This window comes from Scyliorhinus canicula, chromosome 1 (genome assembly GCF_902713615.1).
Source record: "Scyliorhinus canicula chromosome 1, sScyCan1.1, whole genome shotgun sequence".
Lineage (NCBI taxonomy): Eukaryota > Metazoa > Chordata > Chondrichthyes > Carcharhiniformes > Scyliorhinidae > Scyliorhinus > Scyliorhinus canicula.
In genome coordinates, this window is record NC_052146.1 from 48831896 (window position 1) to 48844889 (window position 12994).

At 46.7% G+C, this 12994-nt stretch overlaps 1 protein-coding gene across 2 annotated transcripts in view; it reads right to left on the bottom strand.

Moving 5' to 3' along the window:
- Positions 1 to 319: 319 nt before the first annotated feature.
- The window catches only part of LOC119962558 (calcium-binding protein 7), a 96668-nt gene continuing 83993 nt past the window's right edge, over positions 320 to 12994 (bottom strand). For both annotated transcript variants that reach the window (XM_038790456.1, XM_038790457.1), the window contains exons 4-5: positions 4200 to 4353; positions 320 to 1255 (exon numbers count right to left, since the gene is read on the bottom strand). In XM_038790456.1, the coding sequence (XP_038646384.1) occupies positions 1128 to 1255; positions 4200 to 4353 (282 nt within the window). In that variant the 3' untranslated portion in view covers positions 320 to 1127. The remainder of the gene's footprint in view (positions 1256 to 4199; positions 4354 to 12994) is intronic.

Sequence of the window (12994 nt, forward strand, 5' to 3'; positions counted from 1 at the left end):
AATAACCCCTCCTAACCTTTTTGGTCACTAAGGGCAATTTGTCATGGCCAATCCACCTAACCTGCACATCTTTGGACTGTGGGAGGAAACCGGAGCACCCGGAGGAAACCCATGCAGACACGGGGAGAACGTGCGGACTCCGCACAGTCACCCAGCGAGGAATTGAACCTGGGACTCTGGCGCTGTGAAGCCACAGTGCTATCCACTTGTGCTACCGTGCTGCCCTGAAACACTTGGAAAATCTGTAATATTGCTGTAAAAACCATTGTATTTGATGCTGATATCCAGTAGTTGGTGCAAGAGTTCTTTCTAGATTTAATTTTGAGAGTAAGTATGGGATAATTACAAAGGTTACACTGATTCCATTTAAAACTCAAATCTGTACAGTTTTGGTTTCCACCTGAAACTGGCCACATTACCCTACATTAGCAATTACATTTTAACAGTGATGTTTGTGCAATGCCAAAATATTAACCACTGTACTTTTATAGTTTGTAGTATCAAATCGTGATATGTTAAGTTGTGTAATGCAAATTAAAGTGCAGAACTTAACTTTTCAACGAACAAAATAGTAACTGTTGACTTTTTGTTGAAAAACAGCCTCGAAATGGGTGGTTATCCATTTGCTTGGTGTCTATGGAAAGTTCAGATTCTGGCCGAAAACAAAAAGACAGCTGGCACCATAACTGCTTTTCTCCGGAGGAAATGAGAATACAATATGCAGAACCCTTCCACTCACCGGTCATTATTTCTCCCCCCCTCTCTTTACACAAACATGTTTGGATTCACTCTGCCAAAATAGGAGCTCCTCCAGTCTTCACATTGTGTCTATGCCTCTGAAAAAGTGTCTGGCATACTGTAGATTTCATCTGCCAGTGGCGCACTTAGTGACATCCTTATGGGTGCTGTTCATCAACATTGGAAAAGTTTCATAAAATGAAAGTGGTCACATTACCGTGCATTTTGAAAATCCATGCATCATCATGCATCTAATTCCATGTATTCTTGTGCAGGCTGGATGTTCCTTCAGGGACTCCAAAATCAATAGGACTACCATGCATTTGGGCTGCTGTCTATCAGTTTCTCGGAATTGTCCAGGTGGAGGCTGATTTGAGGCTGCTGCGCTCTTATTTCATCCCACTTCTCAGCACCTGATTGGCTGCTATGAGCATTACACTGATGATGAAAGCTATAGCGAATGCACAGATGAGACTCTTTCTCACACACGTCTGCTTGATCTGCTGTGTTGAGCATGCTGGAGATAAAAACAAAAAAATTGTTTATTCTCTCAATTCACTTCAAAACAGCCCCCCATCATTTTGCTCGGGGCTATATCTAGTGACCCAGCTGGGGAGTGAATGAAACCTGTCCAGCGGGAGCAAATCAGTTCAATTGTCGGTTGAAAATTGTGACTTTCTGCTTGGAACTCAAAGTGTGTGACAATGTTAGAAATGCAGGTCCCTTTAAGAGTAAACTAGGACTAGCTTCAGAGTGAATTGAGAATAGGGTGACAGTCATCGAAGTTAGTACACAAGAGCTGGGTTGTTCTCCACTAGGGAAGTTGGACAGTGAGAAGATCCAGAAGGGGAGAGTGGAAACCAGTGTGTGTACTGATCTATTGTTTCACAGTAAAACAGTTATGAATCATCATGGGCGGCACGGTAGCACAGTGGTTAGCACTGTTGCTTCATGGCGCCATGGTCCCGGGTTCGATTCCCAGCTTGGGTCACTGTCTGTACGGAGTTTCCTTGTGACTGCGTGGGTTTCCTCCGGGTGCTCCGGTTTCCTCCCACAAGTCCTGAAAGATGTGCTTGTTAGGTGAATTGGAGATTCTGAATCCTCCCTGTGTACCTGAACGGGTGCCAGAGTGTGGCAACTAGGGGCATTTCACAGTAACTTCATTGCAGTGTTAACGTGAACCTAGTTTTGACACTAATAAAGATTATTATTAGAATGTCTTCTGCTGCCTACTTCAGTAAATGGAGATTCACCTGTTTAACAGTATGTTTTAAATGTCTGTTACATGCAAGGACAAATATGTATAGATGTTAACTAATGTATAACGGTACACACAAATTAGCAATTCATATGCAAAAAAATTCAAATGTACTTAAAAGGTTTTAAATTTCAAGTGAAAGGGTAATTCTAGAGTCACTAGTACCCTATCTCCTGAGGGATTATCTCTTGTCCTGGAAACAATAAATGCACCTTCCATACCACAAACTCCACAGAAAAAAAAAAGTAGTGTTTAATTGAAAAAAATCCCATGTAAATCTGTATTACAAATAAAATCTAAGACAGTGAAAAGTTGATCTCTCAGACGTTGAGGATTTGTACCATTAAAAACTGCTCAGGGATAATTTTCAATTTTGTTTTTAGTGTTATAGCGACTCTGTATTCCCTCTTCCCACCATCTTAATGAACCACTTATTTTGATGAATGTAGAAAATTACATTTAATTATGATACCTAGCAAGTTTGAAATTGTTTCAGAAAGTTATTTATGAACCAACTTGCCAAAATTAACAAGCTTGCAAGTATAATTGGATTTAATATTTAAGTGAGAGCAAATGTAACTCAATTCATCCGTTAAATCCACTAATTTTTCTTGATATTCGAAAGGAGACGTCAAGCATTCTGTTAACTTCACTCACATTGTTCTTGGGGGATTCAAAAGAAGTTTCTACTGTCCATTTAGCATCAGTGGAAAATATGGAAAAGATTTCTGCCAATTCCAACCCACAATTAAGAATTCCTATGGTGATCACATTCCCCCCTTGTCTGCATGGGTCTCACCCCCACAACCCAAAAGATGTGCTGGAGGGGGGGGGGGGGGGGGGGGGGGGGGGGGGTGGATTGGCCACGCTAAATTGCCCCTTAATTGGAAAAAAATAATTGGACATTCTAAATTTATTTTGAAAAAAGAAGAATTCCTATGGTGATGGTTCCTACTGTTACTTTTCAAGAACAATCTATTGTTGGGACATGATATTTAATCTTAAAGCTTACTTATTCAGAACGGTGTGGTAATGCAACATCTCAATGCTGTCAACACTGTGCTATAGGCTGGTAAGGAGTGGGCAGAGCCTTGTAGTACTTCACATGCTGACCTCAAATCATGCCTGAGGGTGTGGTGGTAAGCAGGGTGAGACTGTTCATGTTGGGGGAGGACAAATCAGAGTGGGAGTCATTACACTTGTACTCCTGTACAGTTCCTAGCTCCGCTAAGGCAGAGGGGATGTCTATTAGTTAATTATTCCCCTCAACTCCCACTCAACTGGGGGTGGCACGGTAGCACAGCGGTTAGCACTGCTGCTTCACAGCGTCAGGGTCCCGGGTTTGATTCCCGTCTTGGGTCACTGTCTCTGCGGAGTCTGCACGTTCTTCCTGTGTCTGTGTGGGTTTCCTCCGGGTGCTCCGGTTTCATCCCAAAAGTCCCCAAAGACGTGCTGTTAGGTAATTTGGACATTCTGAATTCTCAGGTGCCGGAGTGTGGATTTTCACAATAACTTCATTGCAGTGTTGATGTCAGCTTACTTGTGACAATAAAGATTATCCTTATTATTATAGTGTAGACGACACATACAGGAACCAAGGAAACACAATTTTAAAATGCAGGCAAGGTAGGACTTCTTATTTTCTGTTCTTTATGGAGCAAGTGCTCAATCCAATGGCTTTAATTGATACTCAGAAACATTTGGAAAATATTGCAAATGCTGGAATTTGAAATGAAAGTAAAAAATGCTGCAGATACTTAACAGATCAGGCTGAATCAATGGACAGAGAAGTGGAATTATTGTTTCAGGTTGCTGACCTATTGGCAGAACACATGGTGAAGTGAAAACTCCACTGTGTGCGGGGAACTCTAACTGCTGGGCGTCCCACACCCTACTGACCCCCCCCCCCCCCCCCCCCCCCCCCAGACCCTACTGACCCCCCTCCCCCCCCACACCCTACTGACACCCCTTCCCACTCCTGGTGGGTCAGGTGTTAAAATCTAGACCATTAACTTTGTTTCACGCTCTGCTTCCAGACCTGCTGAGTATTTCAAAAAGAGAAAATGCTGGAGAAATATTCAAACATTTATCATATCTTATCAGAAAGTGTGACATCCATTCAGTTGCACTTGGTGGATTTATGTCTGTTGTAGCGATTTACTGGAAGCCAGAAACAGATTGTGCAGTATTACACTGGACTTACTGTCAATGTCAACAGGACATTCATCTGGGTTTACAACATGGCCTGCTTCTTCTGTCATGATTATATTTTCTATATCCTTCATTGACAAATGTTCACAGAATGCCTCGTAAAGGAGTCTCTTCAGCTCTTCTACTGTCATTCTCTGCATATCGCACTGTGGGACAAACCACATATATAAAGTTGAGAACCCCAGAAATAGTTTAATTACACCTATTAAATTGATAGCAACAACAATTGTAATTTATCTTTTCCAATGGCACCCTGTGGTTTGTTGATTGGCACTTAATTGTAACTTGAATTGCAACCTTTGTTGAGTGTCTTGCCTTTTTCTGCACATCTGGACATTCTGGCCACTGTAATGCTTCTACAATAATCAATAGTATCTGATGGTTAAACTGAATTCATGGGCTGGATTGCCTGTTTCTGAGGCTAAGTGCTGGCGCCAACGGAGAATCTGTGGTGTTCCACGATGAGAAAATCGGCGCGAATCCCTCACCGATTACGGTAAAGGTGAGGGGCTAGCACCGGCGCCGCGATGAACGCGTGGAGAATCGCTGGGTCCCGGGACACACATGTGCAGGGCTGACAAGTTGCAGCAGCGCATGCCCACACCCTCACTGGTCGCACAGGGAAACATTGCGTCGGCCGAGCTGGACCATATACACGTCCACCCCAACTGCACAGCCCACCCCCAGACCACCCCCTATAACTCCCCCCAGCACCAGCAGAAGCCCCCGGGCAGCGGCACGGATCTCAGTCAAGTGTGTCATGGCTGGATACTATCTGCAGCCGGCACGCCAGGCTCACAACCGCTGGGATCACACGTGGCCCGCGCTGTCGGGAACTCGGCCCATCGGAGGCAGAGCATCGCGGGTGGGCCAACTGATGCTGCATCAATGGTGTTGCGGCTGCACGTGGTGCGCATCATGTTGATGCCGATTTGGAGTGGGCGGAGCATTACGAACTGGCGTCAAACTGGCCATTCTCCGCCCAATCGCCGCTCTGGATTTCGACGTCCGGCTACGGAGAATCAGAATCCATATTTTCATTACAGAAGGAACTTTCTTATATCAAAGACCATTATGGTAGGGATCATTATAGCCGTAAAGCACTGTAGCACAAGTGGATAGCACTGTGGCTTCACAGCGCCAGGGTCCCAGGTTCGATTCCCTGCTGGGTCACTGTCTGTGCGGAGTCTGCACATCCTCCCTGTGTCTGCGTGGGCTTCCTCCGGGTGCTCCGGTTTCCTCCCACATTCCAAAGACTTGCAGCTTAGGTGGATTGGCCATGATAAATTGCCCTTAGTGACCAAAAAAAGGTTGGGCGGGATTATTGGGTTGCGGGGATGGGGTGGAAGTGAGGGCTTGGGTGGTGTGGTAAACCACCGTTGCACCTGTATTAGGTGACGTACGGTAGGACCTGGACTACAGGTTCGCCGGTAGTCTCTGCCTGCTGTATAAATATGCGTGTCCTCCAGCTAGCAGCCATTTCGCCAGCTGCTGTGGGAGGCCACACATCTTATAGCAATAAAGCAGGGGTGGGCAAACTTTTCCGTGCAAGGGCCACATTCAGAAATTCACCATTTTAAAGGGCCGCATAGTGTATTAAGTAAAATAATTAATATTTAAAATAGCCAAAATAAAAGGTTTTTAAAGAAAAAAAAGCAATTAATTTTTATTAATTAATATTTTAAAGTAGAAACTTCACATGAAACACATGTTGTGCCGAGCAATGATCACCCTACTCAAGTCAACGTATCCACCCTATACCAGTAACCCAACAGCCCCCCGCCATTAACCTTAAAATTAAAAAAAAAATTTTTAATGACTTGATCTTGGTGGGCCGCATAAAGACCTTCGGCGGGCCGCATGCGGCCCGTGGGCCGTAGTTTGCCCACCCCTGCAATAAAGCCTCTGTTGGATTCAACTATCGTCTTTGTCCAATTGATCGTGCCTCAGCTGGGTCAGTGCAGACTCGATGGGCCCAATGGCCTCCTTCTGCACTGTATGTCCTATGTTCTAAGGCAAGGTTCATACTTTTCATCTGGACAAAACAGTAACTATGATTGGATTAATGTTATTCTTGAACATTGTGCTACATATCTAGAAGTATTTTTTTAGCACCAGAAACAAACACTTGCCCAAATAAGCATCGGAATAATAGGATGTGATATGTTCCATGACTCCTTATATGATGGTTTGATCTCAGCTGAGGGCTGACAGTGAATGAAGATAAAGATCAGTTAAATTCAACACGCCCTTTCCCTCCCTCCCCCACAATTTATGACTGGAGATTGGATTGCTGTGTGCCTTCTAGAGGCTCATTACAGAATAACAGTGGCAGAGAGCTGGCTGCAGTTTGGGAGAGAGAATACTCCAAGGGCAGAACCTTCCCAGGCCATCGGAAGTGTGTTTGAGGGTAAGCGGGCTGAGATAGTCCCTTTTCATAGGGCAGCATTGTCGGCGAGTGGGGAACGCAGTTCATCTGTCAGGTAAGTAATGACAAGCTTGTTAAGAAGCCAATTCTGAGTCCTTTATCCCTCAATTCTGGATTTCCCAGCCAAGGAACCTGTTCCTCAACCTGTCAGTAACTTACCAGAGCTACTAGTGTGAGTGCACAGTGAGAGGAGCTTCTTCAGTGAAATGAATTGTTCCTGGCGTGGCAATTGGCAGGCAGCTGTTTGAAGCACCTCTTCACTCACAGAGGTCAATCACTACTTAACAAATCGTTGCCAACTTCTTGGAAAGTACTTCACTTGTCTAATACCTTCAGCTGCACTGCCCTGCTGCCAGCCTTCAGTACAGCATAGAAGCTGCTCACAATGCTTACCTGTCCACCGCTGCTGGGGGTCAGAAACAGAGGCCATGACACCTCCAGCTCCTCCAGCTGCAGGAACAACACAAACAGCAGCTTCAGCTACCTGCTCCTCAGCCACATGCCCCTCCACTGGACACCACGATCCAGCTGGATGGCGGCGAGACACTCAAAGGATTGTCTCTCTCAACAAGTCTCAGCACCAGCACCTCAGGAGGTTCAGGCTCTCACTGCAGATCATTGTTGACATCTGCAGCCTCCTGGAACAAGACCTCCTTCCCAATGGAGAAGCTGGGAATGCATTGCAGGGACCACCAACAAGATGCCTGTCACTGGAAGGCCAGACCCCCAATCTGGTTTGGTTGTCTGCCTTGTGCCAGGTTGTGCAGTTTATTTTCGGCAAAGAGGAAAAGCAGAGAGGTAGGAGTGTTGGTAATGGCTTGTGCGGAGAGGAAGCAAGAACACCATTTGTGAAGGATGACTGTGAGGTACGGGTGTGAGAGGCTTAAAGGCTGAGGGTCATTGTGAGTATTGGCTCTTCAGATAGGGTTGTGAGTTGCCTGGAGAGACAGAAAGGAGTGCAGTTGCAAGGCTAGTTTATTTGAAAAGTGCTATGCTGGCGAGTCAGAGTGCTATGCTGTGCATCCAGAACTGTTATGACATGCACCCTTCATGCCCTCCAAAGATTCCGAATCCTCCTGGTGTAGACTCCTGTTGGAGGACCACACTCCTGTTGCTATCAGTCACGTCCATCCATGTCTGCTTGGTTGGCATGATTGTCCTCTTCCTCTTGTCCTTAGGGGAACTCATCTCACTGCAGTCCCTCAAATCCAACCACATGACTTCCTGGTAAGACTGACAGAGATGGGTCCGCTGTCTTGCCAAGTCTCCTTTTCATTCTTGTGGTTGCCCCAGCCTCAAAGATCCAAGTGCTGGTGAGCTTTCCTGAAACTTGCTGTGCTCCTTTAAGTAGAAGTCCCCCCTTTAACAGATTAACAGAATGGGCAAACTATTCCACTCACCCCCCCAACCCCCCCCGGCCACCGGGAGCCTGGAGTCACTGTTGGGTGGCCTGTGCTGCTGTGCAGAGATGTGGCTAACAATCCTGAAAAATGGTCGCATAGTTGTGCCTGGGTCTAGGTTGGTAAGATTCTGCTTCCACTCATTCGATCACACTTACACACTTAAACAAGGTCTATTGTTGAATAAACACAAGAGAAATGTGTGTAAAATTTGTTCCAAATATAGCAGGATCAGCTTGTGAGGGTGGAGTGCATGGCCCACTATTGCACATAAAGGTAAACAATGAAACAAAATCTTCATCCGTTCTTTGGCATGCTCTGCCCAGTTTTTTGCCAAAATTAGCACCGGGCCCGATAACAGGCATTATACTTCTGATTAGCACCAATAGAACATCTACTGTTAGCAACCTGGAAGTAGGAAGACAGCAAGTAGGAAAATTATTTCTGCAGCTCTGTCTCCGATTGTCTTTAGATGGGATGCGATCGCTGCTCAGTTTGGCATACATATCTGTGTGGGTGGGTGGGTGGATGGGGGAGATCGCCCATCCAAATTCATCCCCAAAACATTTTGCCTCAAAATCAGGGATAGCCGTGTTCAATTCCTATTCCACTGTGGCATTATTCTTTCCCAAGTATGCAAATCTAGTCTTGTAATGACGTGTATTACTCACATTGGTCAAGATGGGTGTAAGTAGCTGACTGTGAAATTCAAATAAATGAAATATGTTGTGGCAGTCCTTTTTGCTTTGGGCGCAATCATGCCCAGAATATGCTCAAAATTGTGCCGATTAGCCTTGAGTTCAAATTCCTGATGAATTCATTTAGACAATTACAAATGTAAGATCTTCAATGAACAAGTGCAATTGAGCAGTGGAACAGAAAGCAATGGTTTCCTTTTTTTCATGAACAAGTACCTATTGATGTACCCATTGATGTACCCATTGATGTACCCATTGATGTACCCATTGATGTACCCATTGATGTATTGAAGACTGATGACCTAGTGCAGTTTTATCAATCCAGCTTAAAATGGGTTCAGCACCAAAAATAATTTTTTTAACAAGTGCACAAGCCCTACGTCAGTGAATAACCTGATTGTAAAATCACTGGATCGGGCGGCACGGTGGCGCAGTGGTTAGCACTGCAGCCTCACGGCGCCGAGGTCCCATGTTCGATTCCAGCTCTGGGTCACTGTCCGCGTGGAGCTTACACATTCTCCCTGTGTCTGCGTGGGTCTCACCCCCACAACCCAACGCTGTGCAAAATAGCTGGACTGGCCACACTAATTGCCCCTTAATTGAAAAAAAAAATTGGGTACTCTAAATCTATAAAAAAGAAATCACGGGAAAAGACCGCAAAAAGCTACATTGAACCATTTATTAGTTTCATTGGCGTACACTGATCAGCTCCTTGATAAATTAAATATTTTTGATTGAAAACCTTTCAAAGCATGCCAACTAGTGCCCTTGTGCCTAAAATAATTCTGACGTTGAAGGCAGTTGCTGAAATCTGAATTGAATAAAAATCTGGATTTAAAAGTCTAAGCGATGACCATGAAACCATTGCCGATTATTGTAAAGACTAATCTGGTTCACTAATGTCCTTCAGGGAAGGAAATCTGCCGTCCTTACCCGGTCTGGCCTACATGTGACTCCAGACCCACAGAGCGATGTAGTAACTGCCCCCCTCTGAAATGGCCGAACAAGCCACTCAGTTCAAGGGCAATTAGGGATGGGTAACAAATGATGACCCAGCCAGTAACGCCCACATCACAAGAACAAATAACGGATAAAAAAAATGGTTGAGTTTTATGTCCAACAGTTAGAAAGCAGGAACAAATCTGACCTTTTTTGCGAGGCTGTACCCTGAGTACCAAGAATATGTGAAAACCAGTATGACATGGCCTCGGGCAATTTTCAGATGTTTACAGCAACAACCTAAACCAGTTGTTAAACCCCTCTCCATGCTAATAGGAAACATAACAACTTGTGCTGCACCCATTGGTAAACACGCCACAAAATGCACCCAAAAGCGGACTTTAACATCATGCCCACTATTTCTGATAGTTTTTTTTACATTTCCCTAATGTAATGTTGAATATCAGAACGCTACTAATTGTATTATCTTAAATGTGTTAGTCAAGAAATTTTGGTACATGTTTTTCTTGCTGAACCTTTGACTGTCGAAAGAGGCTAATTCATTCATTCTTTGGTGCATTGGCCATCTGTAACATAAAGTAGACTGTAAGATAGTTCAAGTGTGCTAACTTCAGGCACTCAATAACCTGCTACATGTTGGTGACAAATTCCCAGAAGGATCTTTGATAAGAAGTCAGGGTAAAGAGTTTAACGATTGATGTGGTCCTGCTTTAGGCAACATGGGTTGTCAAGTTTATGGGTTTACCGACGACAACATTCCTCCTGTTGATCACAAAATCTTTATCAGAGGTTTTCTGATGAATCACCCAAGATCATAATGGTCACATGACTTGTCACACACTGAATAACTCTCCAGACCTACTTTCATTTGAAACATCCCTTGTTCTTGGGTTTTGACATTTCTATTCCCCGGCAGCTTCATTGATGTTTGTTTAACTTGTGCAAATTGTAAAGAACCCTGAAGAGTTCTACCACTTGGATCATCAAGGGTATTCATTCTCAAGTGGCGCATTGACTGTCGCATTGCAAATGTAGCTGAAGCTTTCTTGTTGTTTATCCTTGTCCTAGCTAAGTACTGCAATTATCCCTGGGTGCTTATTTATTTCAGTTGCTTTGCTGGTGATTACTCAAGTTTTCAGTTTCAGTTTAGTTTCTTGTCTCATTCTCATACTATTGACCCATTTACCAGGAGCAGCTGCGGGGGTGCCTGCGGCTGGTGGTGGGGGAGGGGGGGGGGGGGGGGGGGGGGAAGGGGGTGTGGGAGGGGGTGGGGGGCTTCAAAATGTGTTGCTTAATCGTTGGCGACTTTCAATTAATCACATGCAGTGAACAATCATAGAAGCGCTTACAGGCCAGAGGAATTTACAAGGTGATCTCTGTCCTGGATGAAAGGATACAATCCATATTAATTCAGTGGCCATGGCATGTGTTGTTGACTGTGCAAAGGGTAATTGACCTCAGGCGCATTATTGAAACACACATGGACTGGTGAAAAATAATAAGGAAGTCATTTCCTGGTTGACCTACTCCAGCAGTTTTTCAGTTGCCCGGGATCCATTTTTAGTCTGGTGCCAGTGGCAGAGGCCGTGAGCGCCACCAGTAACACGGAATCAGCCGGCAGTGCCATAAAAAAACTCAGGACGGCCAGGGTGAGTAGGCAGCATTGCGCCCCGGCACCAACCCCCATCCACACGCCCATGACTGCCCCCCCCCCCCCCCCCCGCTCCACCATATGCTGGCACCCATACTGACCGCCATGGGTGGGTGTCCTGGCCACCTACTACCCAGCCCTGGGCTGTCTAACACTCTTGTTTCCTGGGCAGGATTCTCCGGTCACCAAAATTGCATTCAGCAATCAGCCGGTGAATCCCCGTTTCCAACGAAATCGGGGGCGGCGCCGCTTTCGCGATGCTCCAAGGCGGCGTTCTCCAGGAGTACTCACCTCGGTTGGACACTTTAGTGAAGAGGCCCCTAGGACACCCTCTAATGTGGACCACACATCTGCTCCGGTACATTAGATGGAGATCGGAACTCCCGAGGAGGCAGGCGTTGGAGGGTGGGCAGATGCAGTCACAGAGCCAAGGACTACATGAGGGGTTATCGGCGAGCATCCAGCACCTGCAGATGCAGTTGGAGGAGACAAACCGCGTTCTGGCGCAGGAGATGGTACCAACCATGTGTGACATCCAGGCCAACACCGCATGTGTGCATCCATGGTGGAGGCCTTGAAGGCGAGGGTTTCGGACATGGATGAGCATGTTCAAGGCCTGGGGCACTCTGAGAAGGCACTGGCCTAGTCCCAGGACAAGGCTGCCCTCTCACAGGCAGCCATATGCCAGAGCCACCTGGACATTACAGTGGCACTCCTCAGTCTGGCCCAGTCAGAGCAGGCCATGGCTGAGAACATTGGCAACATTGCCCAGGCGCTGGCCGACGTGACGCAGATGTAGAGGGAGATGGCCCAGTCCCAGTTGGAGATGGAGCAGTCACTGGCTGATGTGGCACAGACCCAGAGGTGATGGCACAGTTGCAGCGTGATGTGGCGCAGTCCCAGATGGAGATGGTCCACTTCCTGTGCTCGATGGTCCCGAGGCATGCAGACCCTGGTCGAGACCAGAGCGGGCCTCCAGAAATGGCAGTGTCAGGTGGCTGGAGTGCCTCAAGGGATAGTTCATCTCGCACCCCTGCCCCAGTGAGTAGCCCGAGAGCCATCAGGCACGCAGAGGGAGGGCGAGGTGATGGGGCCTGTGCCGGTGACTCCAATAGGCGAGGTGCTGGAACACGTAGCAGCTCGGATTCCCCAACCCTCTCCCATCCCTGGTGCATCTGTTGGGCACTGGGCAAAACAGGGTGGCACCACCACCAACTGGGACACCCGAACAGCAGCCGGGCCCATCGAGGCCCAATCTGGAGACCCACCGCGACATAGTGTTAGGGCCCGTAAGGCCAGAATGTTAGACACCAGTTGGTGCAGGGCTCAGTGTGCTGGTCTGGGCTGGCCACAGAGCACTGCCACCCCAGGGATTTGATGCCACCGTGTGATAGAATGGCCAGCTCGCATGCAGGGATCACCCAGGTGGACGGTTGGAAGTGCTACTGTGGGCAGGAGTCAGATGTTGTCAAATGATGTGGAACACCAGAACTCATCGCAGAGTGGGTTGTCACCATCCTCCATTCCATGGACCAGACATATTGTTACTGTCAACCCAGGTCTCCCACCCCCGTAGTGCAGCAGATATGTATCAGGGAGTGAGCTCGAGGGGGGAGGTATGTAGGAGGGATGTGTTACCCGTGCCACTGG